The sequence below is a fragment of the Microcaecilia unicolor genome, chromosome 8, assembly GCF_901765095.1.
Source record: "Microcaecilia unicolor chromosome 8, aMicUni1.1, whole genome shotgun sequence".
In the NCBI taxonomy this organism is placed as follows: Eukaryota; Metazoa; Chordata; class Amphibia; order Gymnophiona; family Siphonopidae; genus Microcaecilia; species Microcaecilia unicolor.
Window position 1 is genome coordinate 235,337,653 of NC_044038.1, and position 23,924 is coordinate 235,361,576.

Here is a 23,924-nt window from a genome sequence, read left to right on the forward strand (position 1 = left end):
CAAATCAAATCAATTCTTGTATACTGCTAATATCCCCTTTCCAGGGTTTAGTGCGTTTACATTTTAGGTGAAATAGTGTGAGGTTTGAGAAACATTAGAGACCATTGGATTAATGCAAGAGACTAAAAACATTAAAGAAAGGATAATGGATGATACCAGGAGGTAAAAGTCGTGATGGATTGCTATGAGTTGAGGGTGCGGATGGTGGTTACAAGCACCTGCTCCTTTATTTCTTGGGATGGGTTTGTAGCTATATCATGTTTTAAATAGTAGAGGGAAGTTACTTGTGGGTCCTTGGGCTGCTGCTGATCTTCTCTCGTAGTTCTGAAACCACAGGAGACTTTGTAGATGGCGTTTGATCTTGCTGTATCCGATTGCTTTCATTGCTCTCGGCTGCTAGCGCTGGTTGAAGCTCTCACAGGTGGGGCTGCTGTGTTACCTTTCTTCCGCTCTCTCTAAACTCTTACCCTAGGTCTGTGTTTGTTGCCCTGCTATTGTGTTGTCTGATGTGTTATATGTCTCTGGTCCCCTTTGAGCTCCGAAGTGTGACCTTCATTTTTACAGAAATGAGACGTGGTCTTTTTCAAGCTACATAAATACTTCTTCGGTTCTGGGCTCCTGTCGAGCTCTACTCGGTGTTCACAGTCTGGTTACCATTTCTTTTTCAGTGTAGACTCAAATAGCTTTCGGTATAGCTCATTGTAAAGGAAATAACACATCACACGTAGGGTCTGGGGGCTTTTCCCTCTTCTTCTGCTTCCTGAAATTAAGTGGTTGTAAAGAGGCTTTTGTTTTACACAACATTAGATAAGATTTATAGGTGATCTTGCCGCTTTTTCCTCCAAGAGAAACACCATAAGCAAGCTGCACTAAGGCAGTGGCCCCTGAATCCAACACATGCTTTGTGAGGTAAATTAAAGCCTGTTTGTTTTGTAACAGTAAGCACTTGTTAGTCTTGTGAAAATGCGTCTGTGTGTAGATGCTCTTGCTGGCTTCCCTTATCACAGATTTTTAGTGGAGGCGTAGCCTAGTGGTTAGTACAGTGCACTTTGATCCTGGGGAACTGAGTTCAATTCCCACTGCAGCTCCTTGTGACCTTGGGCAAGTCACTTAACCCTCCATTGCCCCTGGCACAAAATAAGGACCTGAATATATGTAAACCGCTTTGAATGTAGTTGCAAAAACCTCAGAAAGGCAGTATATCAAGTCCCATTTCCCTTCCCCCCCCCTTTCCCTTATGACATCACAATATCAGAAGTGAGCCAAGTATTGGGGCAATCAAGCCATTGTGACATCACTGATGAGGTTGGCTCTTATTGGTGGAATGAGTGGAGGCGTGGTTAGTGCAGTGGACTTTGATCCTGGGGAACTGAGTTCAATTCCCACAGCAGCTCCTTGTGACTCTGGGCAAGTCACTTAACCCTCCATTGCCCCTGGTACAAAATAAGTACCTGAATAGATGTAAACCACTTTGAATATAATTGCAAAAATCTCAAAGGTGGTAGATCAAGTCCCATTTTCCCTTCCCTTTTCTTCCCACTACTATAAACTGTTATTGGTTATGGTGTAACTTGGAACATGCTCTGCTCTTTGGAACTTTTGGGGTGACTCTCCCTGGCTGCCCTGGAGACTCTGGACGCAGGAGAGTTAAGATGTGATCCCTACGGAAAAGGAGGAATCCCCCCTCCCATGTCCAACCTCATTCCTTGGCTTTGTTACAACCATTTTAAGAAAGCAGCTGGCTTAAATCCTGGAAGAAAATGTAACTTTTTAAAGTGTATGCGAGCAAAGTTAAAACAATGGCATACTACCGTTCTGTGAATCATAGATTTTAAGTTTTTAAGGTTTATGTCAAGGCTGGTCTTCGGATGGGATGAGAATCTTAGGGTCTCGGACTGACTTTGTTTTTGGCTCTGTTGCTGTTCCTAGGCAAAGTAGCTCTCAACTGAGTCCTCTTGACACACAGAGGTCCTTTTACAAAGGCACACTGAAAAATGGCCTGTGGTAGTGTAGACACACATTTTGGGCACATGCAGAATCATTTTTCAGCGTACCTGTAAAAAAAAATGCCTTTAAAATTTTTTTTGCTGAAAATGCACGTGCGGCAAAATGAAAATTGCTGCGCATCCATTTGAGGGCTGAGACCTTATTGACAACCATTGACTTAGCGGTAAGGTCTCACATGGTAACTGTGTGGTAATCATCTACTTGTGTAAAATGATGATTACTGCCCGGTTTTTGCTGCGCGCCACAAAATAAAAACTTTTTTCTGGCATGCGTAGTGAATGCACATCAAAAATGAAATTACCGTAAGGGCCATGCGGTAGCCAGGTGGGCACTCAAAATTGATGCGTGTTGGGCGCACGTAGGTACCTGCGCGGCTTAGTAAACTGGCCCCTTAGACAGGTTTTCAAAATGAATATTCCTGCACTTTTTTCAGTGTGTGCAGATGAATCTCGTGCATATTCAATGTAGGTTTCTGACTGTCTAGTGGTGTCCTGAGGACTAAGCTTTAACTACTAGCCCTACTCCTCCCTTCCAGATGAAATGAGATACTTGTAGATGAAATATGGAGAATGATCTAATGGAGTGGAGGAGCAGCCTATTGGTTAGTACAGTGGGATGAGAGCCAGGGGAACCCAGTTCAAATCCTACTGCAGCTCCTTGAGATGATCCTGGTCAAATTTCACCTAATCCTCTATTGCCTCAGGAACAAAACTTATTTATTTGTTACATTTGTATCCCACATTTTCCCACCTATTTGCAGGCTCAATGTGGCTTACATAATACCGGAGAGGCGTTTGCAGACTCCGGTGTGAACAAATACAATGTGATGTTGTGGTAAGATAAAATTCATGTAGCATTGCCATATTAAGGAATTGTGCAACGTTAGAGCTGAGTTATGTTCATACGTACTTTAGTTTTATATTGTGAGCCCCCCCAGAGACAGAAAAATACCTACTGTACCTGCATATGCACTGCTTCCATACTGTTAGAAAATAAAACAGGCTGCTTAAAAGGAGGGGGGGGGGGGTAGTTTTCTGCCCGTTGGTGTAATTAAGATGAGCAGCATCTCTTCTCCCCTCCCTTTCTCTATCTACCCCTTCTGGCTGCTGCAAATTCGGGGACTGGGAAGAGATAGGGTTATGGTACGTAGATTTGGTGCTGGTGCAGGGCTTCAAATGCAGACCCACACTCTACTTGAAGCAGATTTCTGTAGATGATATTGTGTAGCTCTGTGGGCAACTGGAACCTGAGATTGCAAGAGATAGGGACTTGAACTTGTCCAAGGCCACAGAAACCTGAGCCTTGAGATTACATCTAATACTCTGACACATTTGTCCTGGAAAAATGCCAACTTTTTTCTTTAGTCCTGAAAGTCTTTCTCCTAAAGAGGGAAGAGTTAGCAATTCTGCTATACCTTGATATTTTTTCTAATATAAGCAATTATAGACCACTTAATTCCATTATTTTAACAAACTTGATTATTGTAATGCACTTTGATTGGTTTGCCTTCATGTCAAATTCATTGGTTGTAGCCATGAAGCTTTTATATAATGCTAATAAATATGAATGTGTGTCTTCATTGTTCAAACAGTATTGGCTTCCAGTTAGTTTTAGGATATTTTAGAGGCTGACCTAGCCTGTCTTTGGCCGAAAGGTTGTTGTTTTGTTTTGGTTTTTTTGGTCATGTTTTTGGTTTCAGCTAAAAATGACCACGGTAGCAGCCAAAAATTTGTTGTCCCATTTCTAAAGCCCTCCCCCCCAATCTTACAATCCCTGGTGGTCTATAGTTAAAGTTGGGGCAGGATCAGTCCTCTGTTACTCTGACTTATTCTGGACTCCTTTTTCTAAGCCGCGTGTCTATGCCCGTCCAATGTGTGCCAAAATGGAGCTACCATATAGCTCTTGCAGTAACTTCATTTTTGGCGCGTTGTCCGAAAATAATTTTTATTTTTGAATGCGTGAATTGGGCATGCGCCGAGTGGCATTTGATGTGCGTAGGTCATTACCGTCCAGTTACCATGTGAGACTTTACTGCTAGGTCAATGGCTGGTGCTAAGGTCTCAGACCCAAAATGGATGTGTGGCAATTTTCATTTTGCCACATGTCCATTTTCTGCAAAAAGTGTTTTAAAAGGCATTTTTTTTACAGGTGCACTGAAAAATGATTCTGTGTGTGCCCAAAACACGGGTCTACACTACCGCAGGCCATTTTTCAGCCCGCCTTTGTAAAAGGGCCCCTCTCTCTTCTATCAAAATGGCTGCCATGACTGGGGCATTGCTTCGGCCCTGACTACACAACTAGGTAGCCCTGGGATGGGGGTGCTACTCTTTATAAGTATTGTGATTGCATGTAATACTGTTATGATCTTGCACAATATATATGGTAAATTCCTACTAAACCTTTTTTAGTATCAAAATTTGGAGTGCTTTGTCTATATATTTGGGATAAGCTCCTTAGGAATTAACCTCCTCTGGAGTTAATGACATCAGCTGTTACTTCAAGTGTGGCACAGTCAGCCACTGTAAATGCACTGTGGCTTTTAGTTTTTTATTAGCTGCGGTCTGTGGGTGGAGGCTATTTTTGTTCTTGAGGTAAAATATATGTTATTTCATTATTGAAATACCATTGTGGACTTTGGTCCTGAGGAACTGAGTTCGATTCCCACTTCAGGCACAGGCAGCTCCTTGTGACTCTGGGCAAGTCGCTTAACCCTCCATTGCCCCATGTAAGCCGCATTGAGTCTGCCATGAGTGGGAAAGCGCAGGGTACAAATGTAACAAAAATAAAATAGATACTATTGGAGATTCTACATGGAATGTTGCTACTATTGGAGATTGTACCTGGAATGTTGCTATTCCACTAGCAACATTCCATGTAGAAGGCTGTGCAGGATTCTGTTTCTGTGAGTCTACGTGCAGGACGTCAGACTCGCAGAAGCCTACGAGCCACATTGGCGATCTGCAAGGGCCGACTTCTACATGGAATGTTGCTAGTGGAATAGCAACATTCCATGTAGAATCTCAAATAGTAGCAACAGTGGAGGAGTGGCCTAGTGGTGAGGGTGGTGGACTTTGGTCCTGAGGAACTGAGTTTGATTCCCTCTTCAGGCACAGGCAGCTCCTTGTGACTCTGGGCAAGTCACTTAACCCTCCATTGCCCCATGTAAGCCGCATTGAGCCTGCCATGAGTGGGAAAGCGCGGGCTACAAATGCAACTAAAATAAATAAATACATTCTTATTAGGCTTGGATACTGTGGGTTTAGAAGAGGGCTGCAAATTGCAAGCTCTGAGAATCCGTAGTGGCCCTCACTGGTTAACGTTCACACAACCAAACTTGAGGTTTCAGCTGAGTGTTTTAGGCTGCAGGTCCCTCCTGGGCTTGTCTTCTCTCTTGGTTCTGTATCATCCAAATCATTCTTTGAGATCTCCCATTGGGTCATTCCATCCATGACCCAGGTGCAGCATCTCACTTCTCATGAAAAAGCTTTTTGCTGCTGTCCCCTCCTCCTTCTGGAATCTCTCCAGATTCCCAATATTACAAACTTGGGAGGCCCTTTTACTAAGTCATGGTGGGCCTACCACAATGTAAAAGGATGTGCTAAGGTGACCTGCAGTCATCTGGCCAGCTGTGCACGCTGCTACTGCAGTAATTTATTTTTACTTTTTGCTGTAGGGGGCAGAGTAGGCGTACCTACGCCAATTGGGTAGTGCAGGCACATTACAATGTACTACCCGATTATCACAGGAGTAGTGTGGGGGCCCTTGTGACTCCTAAATAGGTGGTGGTAAGGGCTGATGGGGAAATTAGTGTGTGACTTGGGGGGGGGGGCGGGTTTGTGAGAACAATCAGCCTGCTGTCCTCGGAGAATACCTTCTACAGGTATGTAGCATTCGCTTTCTCCGAGGACAAGCAGGCTGCTTGTTCTCACTGATGGGGTATCCCTAGCCCCCAGGCTCACTCAAAACAACAACCATGGTCAATTGGGCCTCGCAACGGCGAGGACATAACTGAGATTGACCTAAAAAAAATTTACCAACTAACTGAGAGTGCAGCCTGGAACAGAACAAACCAGGCCCTCGGGGGGTGGAGTTGGATCCTAAAGCCCAAACAGGTTCTGAAGAACTGACTGCCCGAACCGACTGTCGCGTCGGGTATCCTGCTGCAGGCAGTAATGAGATGTGAATGTGTGGACAGATGACCACGTCGCAGCTTTGCAAATTTCTTCAATGGAGGCTGACTTCAAGTGGGCTACCGACGCAGCCATGGCTCTGACATTATGAGCCGTGACATGACCCTCAAGAGCCAGCCCCGCCTGGGCGTAAGTGAAGGAAATGCAATCTGCTAGCCAATTGGATATGGTGCCTTTCCCCACAGCCACTCCCCTCCTATTGGGATCAAAAGAAACAAACAATTGGGCGGACTGTCTGTTGGGCTGCGTCCGCTCCAGATAGAAGGCCAATGCTCTCTTGCAGTCCAATGTGTGCAGCTGACGTTCAGCAGGGCAGGAATGAGGACGGGGAAAGAATGTTGGCAAGACAATTGACTGGTTCAGATGGAACTCCGACACGACCTTTGGCAAGAACTTAGGGTGAGTGCGGAGGACTACTCTGTTATGATGAAATTTGGTGTAAGGGGCCTGGGCTACCAGGGCCTGAAGCTCACTGACTCTACGAGCTGAAGTAACTGCCACCAAGAAAATGACCTTCCAGGTCAAGTACTTCAGATGGCAGGAGTTCAGTGGCTCGAAAGGAGGTTTCATCAGCTGGGTGAGAACGACATTGAGATCCCATGACACTGTAGGAGGCTTGACAGGGGGCTTTGACAAAAGCAAACCTCTCATGAAGCGAACAACTAAAGGCTGTCCCGAGATCGGCTTACCTTCCACATGGTAATGGTATGCACTGATTGCACTAAGGTGAACCCTTACAGAGTTGGTCTTGAGGCCAGACTCAGACAAGTGCAGAAGGTATTCAAGCAGGGTCTGTGTAGGACAAGAGCGAGGATCTAGGGCCTTGCTGTCACACCAGACGGCAAACCTCCTCCATAGAAAGAAGTAACTCCTCAGTGGAATCTTTCCTGGAAGCAAGCAAGACACGGGAGACACCCTCTGACAGACCCAAAGAGGCAAAGTCTACGCTCTCAACATCCAGGCCGTGAGAGCCAGGGACCGGAGGCTGGGATGCAGAAGAGCCCCTTCGTCCTGCGTGATGAGGGTCAGAAAACACTCCAATCGCCACGGTTCTTCGGAAGATAACTCCAGAAGAAGAGGAAACCAGATCTGACGCGGCCAAAAAGGAGCAATCAGAATCATGGTGCCTCGGTCTTGCTTGAGTTTCAACAAAGTCTTCCCCACCAGGGGAATGGGAGGATAAGCATACAGCAGGCCCTCCCCCCAATGCAGGAGGAAAGCATCCGATGCCAGTCTGCCGTGGGCCTGAAGCCTGGAACAGAACTGAGGGACTTTGTGGTTTGCTCGAGATGCGAAGAGATCCACCAAGGGGGTGCCCCACGCTTGGAAGATCTGGCGCACCACTCGGGAATTGAGCGACCACTCGTGAGGTTGCATAATCCTGCTCAACCTGTCGGCCAGACTGTTGTTTACGCCTGCCAGATAAGTGGCTTGGAGCACCATGCCGTGACGGCGAGCCCAGAGCCACATGCTGACGGCTTCCTGACACAGGGGGCGAGATCCGGTGCCCCCCTGCTTGTTGACGTAGTACATGGCAACCTGGTTGTCTGTCTGAATTTGGATAATTTGATGGGACAGCCGATCTCTGAAAGCCTTCAGAGCGTTCCAGATCGCTCGCAACTCCAGGAGATTGATCTGTAGATCGCGTTCCTGGAGGGACCAGCTTCCTTGGGTGTGAAGCCCATCGACATGAGCTCCCCATCCCAGGAGAGATGCATCCGTGGTCAGCACTTTTTGAGGCTGAGGAATTTGGAAGGGACGTCCCAGAGTCAGATTGGACCAAATCGTCCACCAATACAGGGATTCGAGAGAACTCGTGGACAGGTGGATTACGTCTTCTAGATCCCCAGCAGCCTGGAACCACTGGGAAGCTAGGGTCCATTGAGCAGATCTCATGTGAAGGCGGGCCATGGGAGTCACGTGGACTGTGGAGGCCATGTGGCCTAGCAATCTCAACATCTGCCGAGCTGTGATCTGCTGGGACGCTCGCACCCGCGAGACGAGGGACAACAAGTTGTTGGCTCTCGTCTCTGGGAGATAGGCGCGAGCCGTCCGAGAATCCAGCAGAGCTCCTATGAATTCGAGTCTCTGCACTGGGAGAAGATGGGACTTTGGATAATTTATCACAAACCCCAGTAGCTCCAGGAGGCGAATAGTCATCTGCATGGACTGCAGGGCTCCTGCCTCGGATGTGTTCTTCACCAGCCAATCGTCGAGATATGGGAACACGTGCACCCCCAGCCTGCGAAGTGCCGCTGCTACTACAGCCAAGCACTTTGTGAACACCCTGGGCGCAGAGGCGAGCCCAAAGGGTTGCACACAGTACTGGAAGTGACGTGTGCCCAGCTGAAATCGCAGATACTGTCTGTGAGCTGGCAGTATCGGGATGTGTGTGTAGGCATCCTTCAAGTCCAGAGAGCATAGCCAATCGTTTTCCTGAATCATGGGAAGTAGGGTGCCCAGGGAAAGCATCCTGAACATTTCTTTGACCAGATATTTGTTCAGGGCCCTTAGGTCTAGGATGGGACGATCCCCCCTGTTTTCTTTTCCACAAGGAAGTACCTGGAATAGAATCCCAGCCCTTCTTGCCCGGATGGCACGGGCTCGACCGCATTGGCGCTGAGAAGGGCGGAGAGTTCCTCTGCAAGTACCTGCTTGTGCTGGAAGCTGTAAGATTGAGCTCCCGGTGGACAATTTGGAGGTTTTGAGGCCAAATTGAGGGTGTATCCTTGCCGGACTATTTGGAGAACCCACTGATCGGAGGTTATGAGAGGCCACCTTTGGTGAAAAACTTTCAACCTCCCCCCGACCGGCAGGTCGCCCGGCACTGACACTTGGATGTCGGCTATGCTCTGCTGGAGCCAGTCAAAAGCCCGTCCCTTGCTTTTGCTGGGGAGCCGAGGGGCCTTGCTGAGTCGCACGCTGCTGACGAGAGCGAGCGCGCTGGGGCTTAGCCTGGGCCACAGGCTGTCGAGAAGGAGGATTGTACCTACGCTTGCCAGAAGAGTAGGGACCAGTCTTCCTTCCCCCGAAAAATCTTCTACCTGTGGAGGTAGATGCTGAAGGCTGCCGGCGGGAGAACTTGTCGAATGCGGTATCCCGCTGGTGGAGATGCTCTACCTTCTCTCCAAAAATATTGTCCGCATGGCAAGGCGAGTCCGCAATCCGCTGCTGGAGTCTATTCTCCAGGTCGGAGGCACGCAGCCATGACAGCCTGCGCATCACCACACCTTGAGCAGCGGCCCTGGACGCAACATCAAAGGTGTCATACACCCCTCTGGCCAGGAATTTTCTGCACGCCTTCAGCTGCCTGACCACCTCCTGAAAAGGCTTGGCTTGCTCAGGGGGGAGCGCATCAACCAAGCCCGCCAACTGCCGCACATTGTTCCGCATGTGTATGCTCGTGTAGAGCTGGTAAGACTGGATTTTGGCCACGAGCATAGAAGAATGGTAGGCCTTCCTCCCAAAGGAGTCTAAGGTTCTAGAGTCTTTGCCCGGGGGCGCCGAAGCATGCTCCCTAGAACTCTTAGCCTTCTTTAGGGCCAGATCCACAACTCCAGAGTCATGAGGCAACTGGGTGCGCATCAGCTCTGGGTCCCCATGGATCCGGTACTGGGACTCGATCTTCTTGGGAATGTGGGGATTACTTAGTGGCTTGGTCCAGTTCGCAAGCAATGTCTTTTTTAGGACATGGTGCAAGGGAACAGTGGACGCTTCCTTAGGTGGAGAAGGATAGTCCAGGAGCTCAAACATTTCAGCCCTGGGCTCGTCCTCCACAACCACCGGGAAGGGGATGGCCGTAGACATCTCCCGGACAAAGGAAGCGAAAGACAGACTCTCAGGAGGAGAAAGCTGTCTTTCAGGAGAGGGAGTGGGCTCGGAAGGAAGACCCTCAGACTCCTCGTCAGAGAAATATCTGGGGTCTTCTTCCTCTTCCCACAAGGCCTCACCCTCGGTGTCAGACACAAGTTCATGGACCTGTGTCTGCAACCGTGCCCGACTCGACTCCGTGGAGCCACGTCCACGATGGGGGCGTTGAGAGGTAGACTCCCTCGCCCGCATCGGCGAAGCTCCCTCCGCCGACGTAGTCGGGGAGCCCTCCTGGGAGGTGGCCGCAGTCGGTACCGACGTCGGGGACCTCACCCCGGGCGATGGGCCAGCCGGCGCCGCGCTCGACGGTACCGGAGGCGCAAGCACCGCCGGTACCGGAGGGGTAGGGCGCAACAGCTCTCCCAGGATCTCTGGGAGAACGGCCCGGAGGCTCTCGTTCAGAGCGGCTGCAGAGAAAGGCAGAGAGGTCGATGCAGGCGTCGACGTCAGAACCTGTTCCGGGCGTGGAGGCTGTTCCGGGCTGTCCAGAGTGGAGCGCATCGACACCTCCTGAACAGAGGGTGAGCGGTCCTCTCGGTGCCGATGCCTGCTGGGTGCCGACTCCCTCGGCGACCCAGAGCTCTCGGTGCCGACGCGGGGAGGAGACCGGTGTCGATGCTTCTTCAACTTCTTCCGAAGCATGTCACCGGAGCTCCCCGGCACCGACGAGGAGGACGTAGAATCCAGCCGTCGCTTCCTCGGGGCCGAGGCCGAAGGAGGTCGATCTCGGGGGGGCTGTACCGCAGGAGCCCTCAGGGTAGGGGGAGACCCATCCGAAGGCTCACCGCCACCAGCAGGGGAATGGACAGCCCTCACCTGCACTCCAGACGATGCACCACCGTCCGACGACATCAGCAGACGAGGTCCCGGTACCACCGACGTCGATGCAGTCGCCCGATGCCTCAGCGCCGATGCAGAGACTCGATGCCTCGATGCACCTGATACACTAGCAGCCGAGGAAGAAGGTCTGGACGCTGATGACGTCGATGCACTCGATGCCCCCGATGCCGACGAAGAGCCCGAGAACAAAACGTTCCACTGGGCCAATCTCGCTACCTGAGTTCGCCTTTGTAACAGGGAACACAGACTACAGTTCTGAGGACGGTGCTCGGCCCCCAGACACTGAAGACACGACGAGTGCCTATCAGTGAGCGAGATTACCCGGGCGCACTGGGTGCACTTCTTGAAGCCGCTGGAAGGCTTCGATGTCATGGGCGGAAAAATCACGCCGGCGAAATCAAAATCCGAAATGACGAAAGTGAGCACCAAAACTTTAAGGGAGAAAAATCTCGACCGAGGCCGAAAAGAGGCCTACCCCGACGACGAAAGAAAACTTACCGGGGCAAAATCTGAAAAATACGGGAAGGGGCAAACGAAACCCGAGAGGGCTTCCGGAGCACTTCCCAAACAGTTTTTGAAGATTTTCCGAAGAAAAAACACGTCTAAAAAGGACGCGTGAGGTCGACTTTCCGGGGCTCGACACGGCGAAAACACAACCGTACCGAGTGCGGACGAAAGAAGACTGGCCGGCTCGAGCCGGTTTCGGGCGGGAAGACAGCCGCGCATGCGCGGTGCGCGCGGGCGCTAGCAAAGGACTTTGCTAGTGAAGATTCCGATTGGAGGGGCTGCCGTGGACGTCACCCATCAGTGAGAACAAGCAGCCTGCTTGTCCTCGGAGAACAAATATTTTGAAACATGAGTTTTTAAACATGTGATTATTCCATACCTGACCACCTGCTAAGAAAAGGACGAGTTAAGCATTTTCTTAAAAGCACACCATTTTAAAAGAGGGAACATTTTTTTTTTAGATATGCATCTACCAAGATCAAGATGAGGAGGAATCAAATTACACAGAGCCAAGCCATTCAAAATGTTGAAAACAAAATAAAATAGCTTGGAAGCTGTTCAAGCCTGAATTGGAAGGTAGGGAAGATTACCAGCAGTGGAGAAGAATGTGTTCTGTAAAAAATGAAGTCTTCTCCAAAGAATAAGATACCAGTGTAAAGTACATTGCAATACAATTGATTGTATATACAGCAAACAGATTCTAATGAAAATAAGAACTGGCCCTTAACTGTTAGTTAAAAATTTGTAGGCTTTTTTTTTTCATTTTATTTGTAAGTACTACTACTACTACTATTTAGCATTTCTGTAGCGCTACAAGGCATACGCAGCACTGCACAAACATAGAAGAAAGACAGTCCTTGCTCAAAGAGCTTACAATCTAATAGACAAAATAAAGTAAGCAAATCAAATCAATTAATGTGTACAGGAAGGAGGAGAGGAGGGTTGGTGGAGGCGAGTGGTTACGAGTCAGAAGCAATGTTAAAGAGGTGGGCTTTCAGTCTAGATTTAAAGGTGGCCAAGGGGGCAAGACGTTGGGGCTCAGGAAGTTTATTCCAGGCGTAGGGTGCAGCGAGACGGCGCGAAGTCTAGAGTTGGCAGTAGTGGAGAAGGGAACAGATAAGAAGGATTTATCCATGGAGCGGAGTGTATGGGAAGGGGTATAGGGAAGGACGAGTGTGGAGAGATACTGGGGAGCAGCAGAGTGAGTACATTTATAGGTTAGTAGAAGAAGTTTGAACAGGATGCAAAAACGGATAGGGAGCCAGTGAAGCGACTTGAGGAGAGGGGTAGTATGAGTAAAGCGACCCTGGCGGAAAACGAGATGGGCAGCAGAGTTTTGAACCGATTGGAGAGGGGAGAGGTGACTAAGTGGGAGGCCAGCAAGAAGCAGATTGCAGTAGTCTAAACGAGAGGTGACAATGATCTGGATGAGGGTTTTGGTAGAGTGCTCGGAAAGAAAGGGGCGGATTTTACGGATGTTGTAAAGAAAAAAACGACAGGTCTTGGCGATCTGCTGGATATGAGCAGAGAAGGAGAGAGAAGAGTCAAAGATGACCCCAAGGTTTCGAGCTGAGGAGACAGGGAGAATGAGAGAGCCATCAACAGAAATAGAAAATGGGGGGAGTGGGGAGGTGGGTTTGGGGGGAAAAATGAGAAGCTTGGTTTTGGTCATGTTTAATTTCAGGTGGCGTTGAGACATCCAGACAGCAATGTCAGACAAGCACGCTGAAACTTTGGTTTGGATGCAAGGTGAGATATCAGGGGTAGAAAGGTAGATTTGGGAGTCATCAGCATAGAGATGGTAGGAGAAGCCATGGGATGAGATTAATGGACCAAGGGAAGAAGTGTAGATAGAAAAGAGAAGGGGACCAAGAACAGAACCCTGAGGTACGCCGACAGGCAGAGGGATAGAAGTAGAAGAGGATCCACCAGAGTGAACACTGAAGGTGCGGAGGGAGAGGTGGGAAGAGAACCAGGAAAGGACAGAGCCCTGGAATCCAAGTGAGGACAGGGTATCGAGGAGTATGCTGTGATCGACAGTGTCAAAAACAGCGGAAAGATCAAGAAGAATGAGGATGGTTGTCAGCAAGCCCAGCCATTGGGTGGCTACTCCACTCCAGTCTGTTAGGGGGCTTGAAGGAAGACCTGTGGAGAGGTGGGTTCATCAGTTACAGCAACCCTGCCAGGGCCCGGCTGTTACCAGCTCTTATATGAAACCTGAGTACAAGTCTCTCTGTGCATGGCTTGGCTGGATTTCAGATTGTCTTGGATTAAGTGCTGAAGTAATTATAAGAGAAGTGCCTGCATCACCAGCTTTTGATAACCTCTGCTTGTTTTTTTGCAGAATTTATCAACTGCGGGAGGGAGAAAATTAAAGAGAAAGTGAAGATCTCCAGTTCCAAGCTGTGCTCATTGTAAGTATTGAAACAACCTCTGGGACTCTGGTTTTTATGTCCTGTTTTGACAAGATGCATGTACGACCTGTATCTGTTTTGTGGCTATAGCTGGTGGGAACAGGTAGGGTACAACCAAACTTCTGTGGGTCATGACTTGCCAATAAAAGGTTGAATTTTTTTTTAATTGGAAATATTTAATCCAGTTCCAGGAACAAGTATCTCAGTAGTACACAACCTGCAGTTTGAGGGGGGGGGGGGGGGGGAGTTCCAGTCCAAGTCAGTCAGAGCTCCTAATCATGTGATCCATGAGAAATTTGGTTACAAACAGTTAAGGGCGGCTGCCTTTATTGCCACAACTGTTACTAGATAGTGGTCTCTCTTGTAAATGCAAGGTGATCAAAAGCCCAGACAGGGCCAACCCAACTATTAAGCATAACTAGGCAGATGCCTAGGGCAATATAGGTTATTTTCCTGTGTGGCTGTCACAAATGCCAAGAAACAGAAGGTACTTTACCAGCAGAAAGAATGGGTAGCTTTCAGACGGCCCATTTTGACTTTGACCTTATCTTCACACAACTCTTCACAACACACCCATAATCATATTATGACCAATTGTATTTCTACTTTCACAACGTATTGTAAGCCACACTGAGCCCGCAAATAGGTGGGAAAATGTGGGATACAAATGCAATAAAATAAATTTTAGAGTAGTGGTGATTTGGGTGGGGGACACGAAAGGCTGAAGGGTTTCTTAGGGCACCTAACATCTTGCACTGGCCCTGCTGGAAGACTCACTGCTAGATCTTCTGAGTAAGCCTTCTCCAGCAGTATGAAATACCTCCGCTTTAAATTTCTTTGGAGGTGGAGAGGGGTGAGGCCAAATGCCATTGCTCATTAATTCTGAGGGGTAGATAAGCAGAACAATATCTTTCATCAAAATGACATGCCTTGTGGTTAAAAGCTGAAGACTTCAATCTGGTTGAAGAAAAATTATAAACCTTCATAGCATGATAATTTAAATCTTTCTTTAGGAGGGAAGATGGTGTGAACGTGTGTTTTTGTTTTTTGGGGGAAGGGGTGGCAAGTTTTGGAGGTGACACAAATAAGATGCCTCCCTCCTATAAAAGGAAAGTTTGCAGCTATAATTTAAGGCATTAGTGCCAGTATCGCAATTCTTTTTCAAATATAGAATTCACTAGGAATACTTACATTCCTAGGTTATACCAATTTGAATTACATTGACATGACACATACTAACCCATGTGTGGCTTCAAGTTGCATGCATGACCTCCTGTGTTTTTCTATTGCTTTTGAACATTATTCATCTGTCTGGTGTGTATTGCTTTACAACTTGGAAGCCTACATGCATAAATTGACCTTTTATGTGGGTCTGGCCCAGTGGAAAGGTGTTGGTACTACAAAATGCCATGCAGTAGTCCTGCATTTGTTTTCCAGAGCTGGGAATGCTACAGAGGCAGCCTTTTTCTTTCTCTGGGAAGGAGTCTGGAGTCTGAATTTGTAGTACTAGGAGAGAGGGTTAAGTGAAAGACTGTTGGGAGTTCAGAAGGAGCTACTGCTGAAGGTGTGCACTAAAGCCAAGTAATTTGTTGGCCCTTGTCTAAAAATATTATAGCTGCAGTATCTGGATTTGAGTTGGGAGGGACTAGATCCTTACAGTATAGGGTAAAACACTTTTTTTTTTTTTTTTTTCCATTTCATGTTTTAAGTTAATACATGTCAACTAACACAACCTTGTACTCGGCTAACTGGCGGAAAACAGTATGAAAAAGCTAGCTCAATATCCAAAGATGAGATGTAGTCTCAATTGTAATTCTTTGTTCACAAATAAGCGAACAAAGTATGCTGTATAGGTTAAAATCAAGAGGTTGCACCAATTCTTCCTTAATATATGCAGGATGAGTGTCTGTAATTGCTGCCTGGATGGATGGATGAATTTCAGAATGTAGGAGTACTGCAACCTACTCCTCACTGGCCTCCCACTTAGCCATCTATCCCCCCTTCAATCCGTTCAGATCTCTGTTGCACGTCTCATCTTCCGTCTGGACCGATATGCCCATATCACCCCTCTCCTCAAGTCACTTCACTGGCTTCTGATCAGGTACCGCATACAATTCAAGCTTCTCCTACTTACCTACAAATGCACTCGATCTGCAGCCTCTCATTACCTCTCTACTCTCATCTCCCCTTATGTTCCTACCCCGAAACCTCTGCTCGCAGGCCAAATCCCTCCTCTCAGTACCCTTCTCCACCACCGCCAACTCCAGGCTCCGCCCTTTCTGCCTCGCCTCACCTTATGCGTGGAATAAACTCCCTGAGCCCATACGCCAAACCCCCTCCCTGCCCATCTTCAAATCCTTACTCAAAGCCCACCTCTTCAATGTCGCCTTCGGCACATAACTATTATACCTCTATTCAGGAAATCTAGACTGCCCCAACTTGACATTTCGTCCATTAGATTGTAAGCTCCTTTGAGCAGGGAATGTCCTTCTTTGTTAAATTGTACAGTGCTGCGTAACCCTAGTAGCGCTTTAGAAATGTTTAGTAGTAGGAGTAGATAACTGAAAGACTAAATAGTGAAAAGATAATTGAATTCAGAAGGAGAGGCTGTGGAGTTATACTTAAGATGGAGATCCCCCCCCCCCCCCCCCCCCCACACACACAAAAGGGTGGCATACAGAGTAATACCCAAAAGGCTACAGGATTGAAACTGATCAATAGGATCAAAAGTAATACCTTGGGCTGAGATATGATCTAGGTCTCCAGACCCTGGAGAGAAGGGGTCAGATGCAAAGATTACAGGAGTAGGAAGCAGATTTCTTTAGTTGTACAGGTTGTCACAACACGACTAAGGGCTGCTTTTACTAAGCTGTGCTAACAACTCCCATGTGGCAGATAAGAGGAAGCTCATAGGAACTGAATGGGGTTCCTCATTTGTTGCGCCAGGAATCGCTAGCACAGCTTAGTAAAATAGGCCCTCCATGCACACACAAACTGGGATCAGAACAAACCTACAAACTTAAATATATGCATTAGCGTGCACTATTAAAAGCAAAACTAATAATCAAATGCAGTTCCCCAGGGCAAACACCCCCAGGTACTTATGAACAAGGGCTCACAGTGCTATAGATTAGTTTGCAATTTATTTTCTTATTTTCTCACATACTCCTTCTGGGCTTTGATCATTGGGCAAAAACTTTATCAAATTTTATGAATCTGCAGGACTTTATAGGTTGATAAACAGGGTTGATTTTGCAGGAAGTCTGCAGATATTGGCATATATACATCTGGTTTTGGGTTTACCGACTTCAGAAATCTGTTGCTGGTGTTGGCCTAGCACATTTAATAGCCTTGTACCAGTCCTGAATCCACTGTGAAAGTTTGTCAAATCCACCAGCAACAGATTTCTGAAGTCGGTAAACCCAAAACCAGATGTATATATGCCAATATCTGCAGACTTCCTGTTTATCAACCTATAAAGTCCTGCAGATTCATAAAATTTGATATATATATATATATATGTAGCTTGGGTGCCACCCCCCATGATTCAACAGGAACTCAGGATGCATAATGGCCCTAGAACTCCTTATCATCCCACTCCCCCTACTTTTGAATGCTGGGGAAAGTTGCCTTCCAGGGTCCTATGTTACATTTTAGATATAGAGATGTACAATCCATCCAGTCTGCCCAAGAACAAACCTATGGTGTGATACAAAATTTACATATGAATACTTGACTTATTTACAATGGGTTGATATACTGCAAAAGGGCCATGGTGGCTTCTATGCGGTTTACAACAAATCCAAAAAAGCTGACAGAGAGAATGAAAGATAAAATCAAAGAAAAGAAGCAGATAGTTATTGGTTGGAAGGGTATGCAATTGCAAACAGATGGGTTTTCAGTGCTGCCTTAAAATTTCATATATGAGGAGTGAGTTCCAAAGCTGTGGAGTGGGTAATGTCAAGGGGGAGTAGCCAAGGTGAACCAGCTGTAGAGGAGCAAAGAAGTTGAGGGCACATAGGGTATGAAGAAGCATGATAAATAATCTGGGGATAATGGAAGGCGAGATTTAAAAACAAGAATATAGAGCTTATATTAGATCTTGATCTGTCTTTTTGTTATTTTTGGGGTACAAAGTCTGCCCAGTACTGGCCTTATTTCTTAATTACTGTAGTTGTTGTCGGAGCCCCACTGGCTGAATTACTCAGGTAATGGAGTTGCTGTCGAGGCACTGTTAAATTTGTTTTGATTCCATTCTCTTTCCATACAGGATTCCTCTTAAGTTTATCCTACACACTTTTGAATTCTGCTACCGGTTTTCATCGCCATCACCTCCTGCAGGAGGGCATTCCAGGTATCTACCACCCTTGTGGTGGAAAAGTAGTTCCTGACACTATTCCTAAGTCAAACCCCTCTCCCCAACAACCTCAGTTCATGTCCTCTAGTTCTACCACTTAACCATCTCTGGAAAAAGTTTTTCATATTAATACCTTTTCAAATAAATATCATCCCTATTCTTCCTTTCTTGTAGGGTATACATATTCAGGTCATCAAGTCTCTTCTTGTACGTCTTGTGGCACATAACCCATACCATTTTTGTTGCTTTTCTCTAAACTGCTATGTCTTTTTACATCCTTAATGAGTCTCCAAAATTGAACATGATACTCCAAGTAGTAGGGCATCGCTAACCACTTGTACAGGGGCATCAACACTTTCTTTCTTCTGCTGGTTATTCCTCCCAATCTTATTTAAATATACACTATCCGGATTGTTTTGGCCTCAAATACAAAACTACATACGCCTCCAACTTTCCTTTTTTGGGTACTCGACTGTGGAATGCCTTACCCAAATTAGTTAAATCAACCCAGAACTATCTAAAGTTTAGAAAATTATTAAAGTCCATCCTATTCAAAAAGGTCTACTCTCCAGATGCAACTTAATCTGATCAATTTCTTTGGTTTCAAATAATCCAGTGACACTTAAATCTATTGTCTTTATTATTCTGTTGTTTAATATAATGCCAATCTTTAATTTACTGTTTGTACTGTTTAAATATACTATTAGTACTGTTGTCCTGATATGCTTTTGTAAGCCACATTGAGCCGACAACCAGTGGGAAAATGTGGGATATAAATGCTTTAAATAAATACCTTTATATGCAGCCTAGCCTAGCTGTGGCAGTCACATTGTCCTATCAGTAAATCCCAGAAGCCAGACCAAAATCTACACCAGTGGCTCTTAAACCTGTCTTGAGGAACACCAGCCAGTCAGGTTTTTAGAATCTTTAATGAATATGCATTAGAGAGAGTTGCATTTATTTATTTATTGCATTTGTATCTCGCATTATGCCACCTTCTGGTAGGTTCAATGTGGCTTAACTTGTAACCGCCCTCTCTGTTCCATGTATTGAGCAGGTTACCAATTAGTGTGTAAGTTTCCCCCCCCCCCCCCCCCCCCCCCCCCCACAATGACCTCATCCCTTTGGTATCTGTGAGAACTCTGAATTAGGGGATGTGAGAACTTATAAGTTAGTTTACATATTTTGCCCTCCACATGAGTAAGAAGTCTGCTGATGGTTCCTTGCATTGTGTGGCTGTCGAGACCTATTTTTGATTACAGCTGCTCTTTGCTGACCCCACCACAAAATGTTTATATTTTAGGCTGCCTTCTAGTTTATTTAATGGTTAAGCTGATTTTGAGAGGATCAGGAAAAACCATTTTAAATTCCAAATTAGGCTGAAATTTGCCTTGAACCACTTTAGCTGGATGGCAGTTCCTCCTGATCCCATGGTGTGGTGATATCTGGGGTTGCAAGAAAGATATCAAACTAGAAATAACTAAAAGCACAGCAAGAGTTGTTGATTCCTCTTGTGGAAGAATTTTTTTTTCCCCCTTAATAAGGCAGAACTGTCAGTCAAGTAACATTCTTGCATCTTTTTAGCGCTGAAACTATCAACTTATTGAAAATGGATCGGTCCAAAAACTTGGTCACCAACCTTCAGGTGAGTAACTCTGAGTAAATTAATCAGTTACCATATATGCTCGAATATAAACTGAACACTTTTCCCCTGAAAAAGGGGGGGGGGGGGGGAATGTTAACTTTAATATAAACTGATGGTTTTATATTCAAGTACCGGGATTCCTCTCTCCCTTCCTTCCTTCCCTCGCGCCCATGGCATCTGGCATTTCTGCCATTCCCTGCCTTTGCCAAGGTGGCCATCTCTGCTCCCAGCCCCCCCCCCAAACTGGAAACTCCTACTCATTCCCTCTCTTGTAAAGAGAACCCCCCCCTCAGGCCTACCTTACAGCCCTGGTGGTCCAGTAGTGAGCTGGGGCAGGAGTGATCCTCCTACGCTCATGCCTGTGCAAGATCCTTGGAAGATATCACCAATCTAAAGGGGATCCTAAAGTATGGGAGGGAAGGAGGGTGTCTCACAGCATGTAGCTGCTGTAAAAGCAAAAACCAACCTGCAACTTAATACTGCTTTCTTTACAAGTTTTCCCAGTAAGAACTTATTTTGGAACACTAAATATTGTGGTCAGTGCCCTATTGGGACATAAGCTTGAAATGAAATACATTGTTTTCTCAATCAGAGAATGCATACCAAGGTTTTGTAAGTGCTCTAGTATTGAGTGGTACCTTCCATCTTGGATATGAACTTGGAGAGGGAGCTACATGATGTGTTAGAAAAACCATCGATAGACAGCTGATAATATAACAATGACCAGAGCAATTACTTTTGTTGAGCCAGGGTCTACTGTAACAGTCTTGGGGGTTCTTTTATTAAGGTGCGCTATCGGATTTAGCGCATGCTAATGAATTAGTGTGCATTAAGTGCTATGCAGCCCATAGGAATACAATGGGCTACACAGCATTTAGCATGTGCTAAATCTATTAGTACACCTTAGTAAAAAGTAAAAGGACCCCTTAGTTTCTCCACGCCAGGCATGGTTCAACCAATAGACTAGGAGGCAGTCACTTAGGGCAGCAGAGACTGCAGCAGTTAAAGGAAAACAAATCCTGACAACCCTACAACTGAATTGTTAGACTTTTTTCTGCATTTTAACAGGACTGCTTTTAGAAATGGCGATCATGGTCAGTTACAGTTTTTCATTTACTATACCGCTAGGCTTAAAAGGTTACAGCAGTTTTACAATCCAAAAACAATAAACTAGAAAAACTCCATTAAAATAAAAATAGAACAGATATACTCACCCATATCCACAATGTACCCCACAAATAGCAAATTTAAAATTGAACTTCAAAATAGACCTTTAGGCTCAATCCCTGCTAATCTCTGGGGAGTGACACATCAAAAGCCAGATGAAATAAAAATGCACCTTTTAACAGGTGCTTAAACTGCGGTAAAGACTGTACTTCCCATAAAGATTTTGGGAGGGAATTCCACAAGGAAGGTACCAGGAAAAAAAGCCCCCTTCCTGGTAGACGTAAGACATGTACCTTTCACAGAGGCCCTGATGTTCATTACTCCGGCGCTGATACTGCCGCTACATTGTCAAAAAAACTTCCCAGTGCTCAGTGTTAATGTATGCAAATTTTATGCACGCTGTTGGCACTGAACATTAGGAAATAAGGAGGGGGGACGTGCCCTGCACATGTGCACAAGGCCAGCACAAAGGCTTACCTATGGCAGCTGCAGCTTCAATGTTCTGACCCTGGCCCTCTATGTAACGGCCAATTGGAAAGCAGTCTCCAAAGCAGACTGAGTTTTATTCACCTTCACCCTCTGCTCACGCTGTGATAGCCATGGAGCACTCTTTCTTTTAGATGAGCAGTTTAAACGCAAACGTGGGATGGGTCAGCTTTAAGTGCTTCGAGGGAAATGGCTGGAGAAAAGTCCATTTTACTCATTTTTGACAAAAAGAAACCACAGCCACCAGTAACACCGGTCTCCTATTCCTCCCTATGGCTTGGCACAACTCTAATGCCAGCTCTGAGCTCTCGTAGGGTTTGCCACAGCAGGAGCACCCTTGTCTGGCCCGCTGAGCAACGGGGAGGAGTAGGAAATGACCTCTTTAGCATGCATTTGCATGCTCATTGCACTCGGAGCTGTCTATCGAGCATTCGGTGCTAGCAAATGCAGGTGCTAGTCCGGCGCTAATGACCTGAAGGCCAGAGGGTACTGCCAAGGGAGGAATGAACCTATGGGCCTAAATTAAGAAGGTGCAAGGGTAAAAGTTTGCCTAGGGTGCCTAATTATTCTTGCACTTATTTGGCTGCATGTGGAAACTGCCTGAAATGGCAGTATACATTTCTGCTTTTCAGTACATGGGAATTGTATAGGATCTGTCGCATCAAGGTTAGCAAAACTGCCTTTCTTCTGAGTTAATGATAGGAAAGCCAAGCTTATCAGATAAAATATTATTATTATTTCAATGCTTGATATACTGCATGGAGTCCATAAAGGTGACTGCAGCTTACGTTTTATCAGGGGAGACTAGGTAAGGAGTAGAAGAACCAAAGGACTCAATGAACAGATGAGTTTTTAGTACTCATTTTGAACTTTGGATAGGAAGGTTCCATACGAATGTGAGAGGGAGTAGAGTTCCAGAGGGCTGGACCATGGTAGCTAAATCTAGTCTCACAAGAAAAAGTTGAACAGAAGGCAGGAAGGGAGAACGACAGATCCATGAACAAGTTCAGGTTTTTGACAACCAAAATTGTTACAAAATGTCATCAATAGAAATCAAACAAAATAAAACATGGAAAAGAAAATAAGATGATACCTTTTTTATTGGACATAACTTAATACATTTCTTGATTAGCTTTCGAAGGTTGCCCTTCTTCGTCAGAGGGCAACCTTCGAAAGCTAATCAAGAAATGTATTAAGTTATGTCCAATAAAAAAGGTATCATCTTATTTTCTTTTCCATGTTTTATTTTGTTTGATTTCTATTGATAACCTTAAGAGTGGACTAACATGGCTACCACACTCCTTTACAAAATGTCAAAATTCTTGTTTGCTTGTTAATATTGTCTTTTTTTTTTTTTCCCCTCACCCCTTTCTTATTCAGCCTCAGTCTTCAACTGACAATATCAACCTGGGACCCTCTGCAAATCCAAAGTAAGTTCTTCTATGGCTTCTGTCCTCAAAACAATTTTCAAAGGTATAAAAGGCAATATGAAGAGGTGGTTAGAAATTGGCTGTTGGTGTTATGCATGCTTTTGGAAATCAAATGTCCTAATATAATGGCAGCAAAAGGTTGCCTTTCAACATCTGAAGTTAACGTGATTGTTTTTCCACTTTTTTTAAGAGTAGGGAAATCATTGTTTGATTTAGCTATAGGTACAGATTTTGATAGGATTTCAGGGATAACATTGAAAATGTGCTTCATCATGTAGGTAATAAGTGGGGGATTTTAATCTTTTTATTTTTATTTTATTTTTTGAGCCTTGTGACTGAGGTCTTTTTACTAAGCTGCGGTAAGCAACTGTAGTATTTTTTAGATCTGTGCACACAAACCCATGTGTTAATTTTTACCCCCTTCTCCCACTCATTTACTTTGGGGAGAGTAAGTCTATGATCATTTATTGAGCAATCTGCTTCAAACACATTGGGAATCTACAAAATAAATTCTTCCCATTTTCACTTAGAACAGAAATGACATTTTAATAATTTCAAAATTGAAAACTCATCTTCCCCCTTTTTCTTCAGGAAAGTTTTTTTTTTTTTTTTTTTTTTTTTGTGGCCGGCAAGCCCAATTGGCAAAGTAGGATGTCTTCTTTTTGTTTCACTTTTTGGAATGTCTGTGCTATATGATTGATGGTCTTTTTTGGTTTTTAATTTTCTTATTGGATTGTACATAGCTCTGATTTGCTTTGATCAACTCCAAAGTCAAACTAAACTCTTTAGCAAGTTTTTATCAAGCTGAACTAGCGGCTGGTGGCGCAGTAATGCAGACTGTCACGAAACGCCTAGCCACTTGTCTAGGGCTACCCCGCGGCCACTTAGAGGGTCTTTCCCCAGCACAGCTCAGGTCTCTGGGCAAGTCTCCCACTCCCAAATTATCCCTAGTGATTCCTAGGTTACTGGGGCCACACAGACCCAACACACAAACCACCAGAATTCTTAGTT

General features: G+C 45.7%; 1 protein-coding gene across 2 annotated transcripts in view; it reads left to right on the top strand.

Annotated features, from left to right (window-relative positions):
* Nucleotides 1-319: 319 nt before the first annotated feature.
* The window catches only part of SGK2 (serum/glucocorticoid regulated kinase 2), a 49,804-nt gene continuing 26,199 nt past the window's right edge, over nucleotides 320-23,924 (top strand). For both annotated transcript variants that reach the window (XM_030212385.1, XM_030212386.1), the window contains exons 1-4: nucleotides 320-421; nucleotides 13,759-13,828; nucleotides 19,770-19,830; nucleotides 22,864-22,913. In XM_030212385.1, the coding sequence (XP_030068245.1) occupies nucleotides 349-421; nucleotides 13,759-13,828; nucleotides 19,770-19,830; nucleotides 22,864-22,913 (254 nt within the window). In that variant the 5' untranslated portion in view covers nucleotides 320-348. The remainder of the gene's footprint in view (nucleotides 422-13,758; nucleotides 13,829-19,769; nucleotides 19,831-22,863; nucleotides 22,914-23,924) is intronic.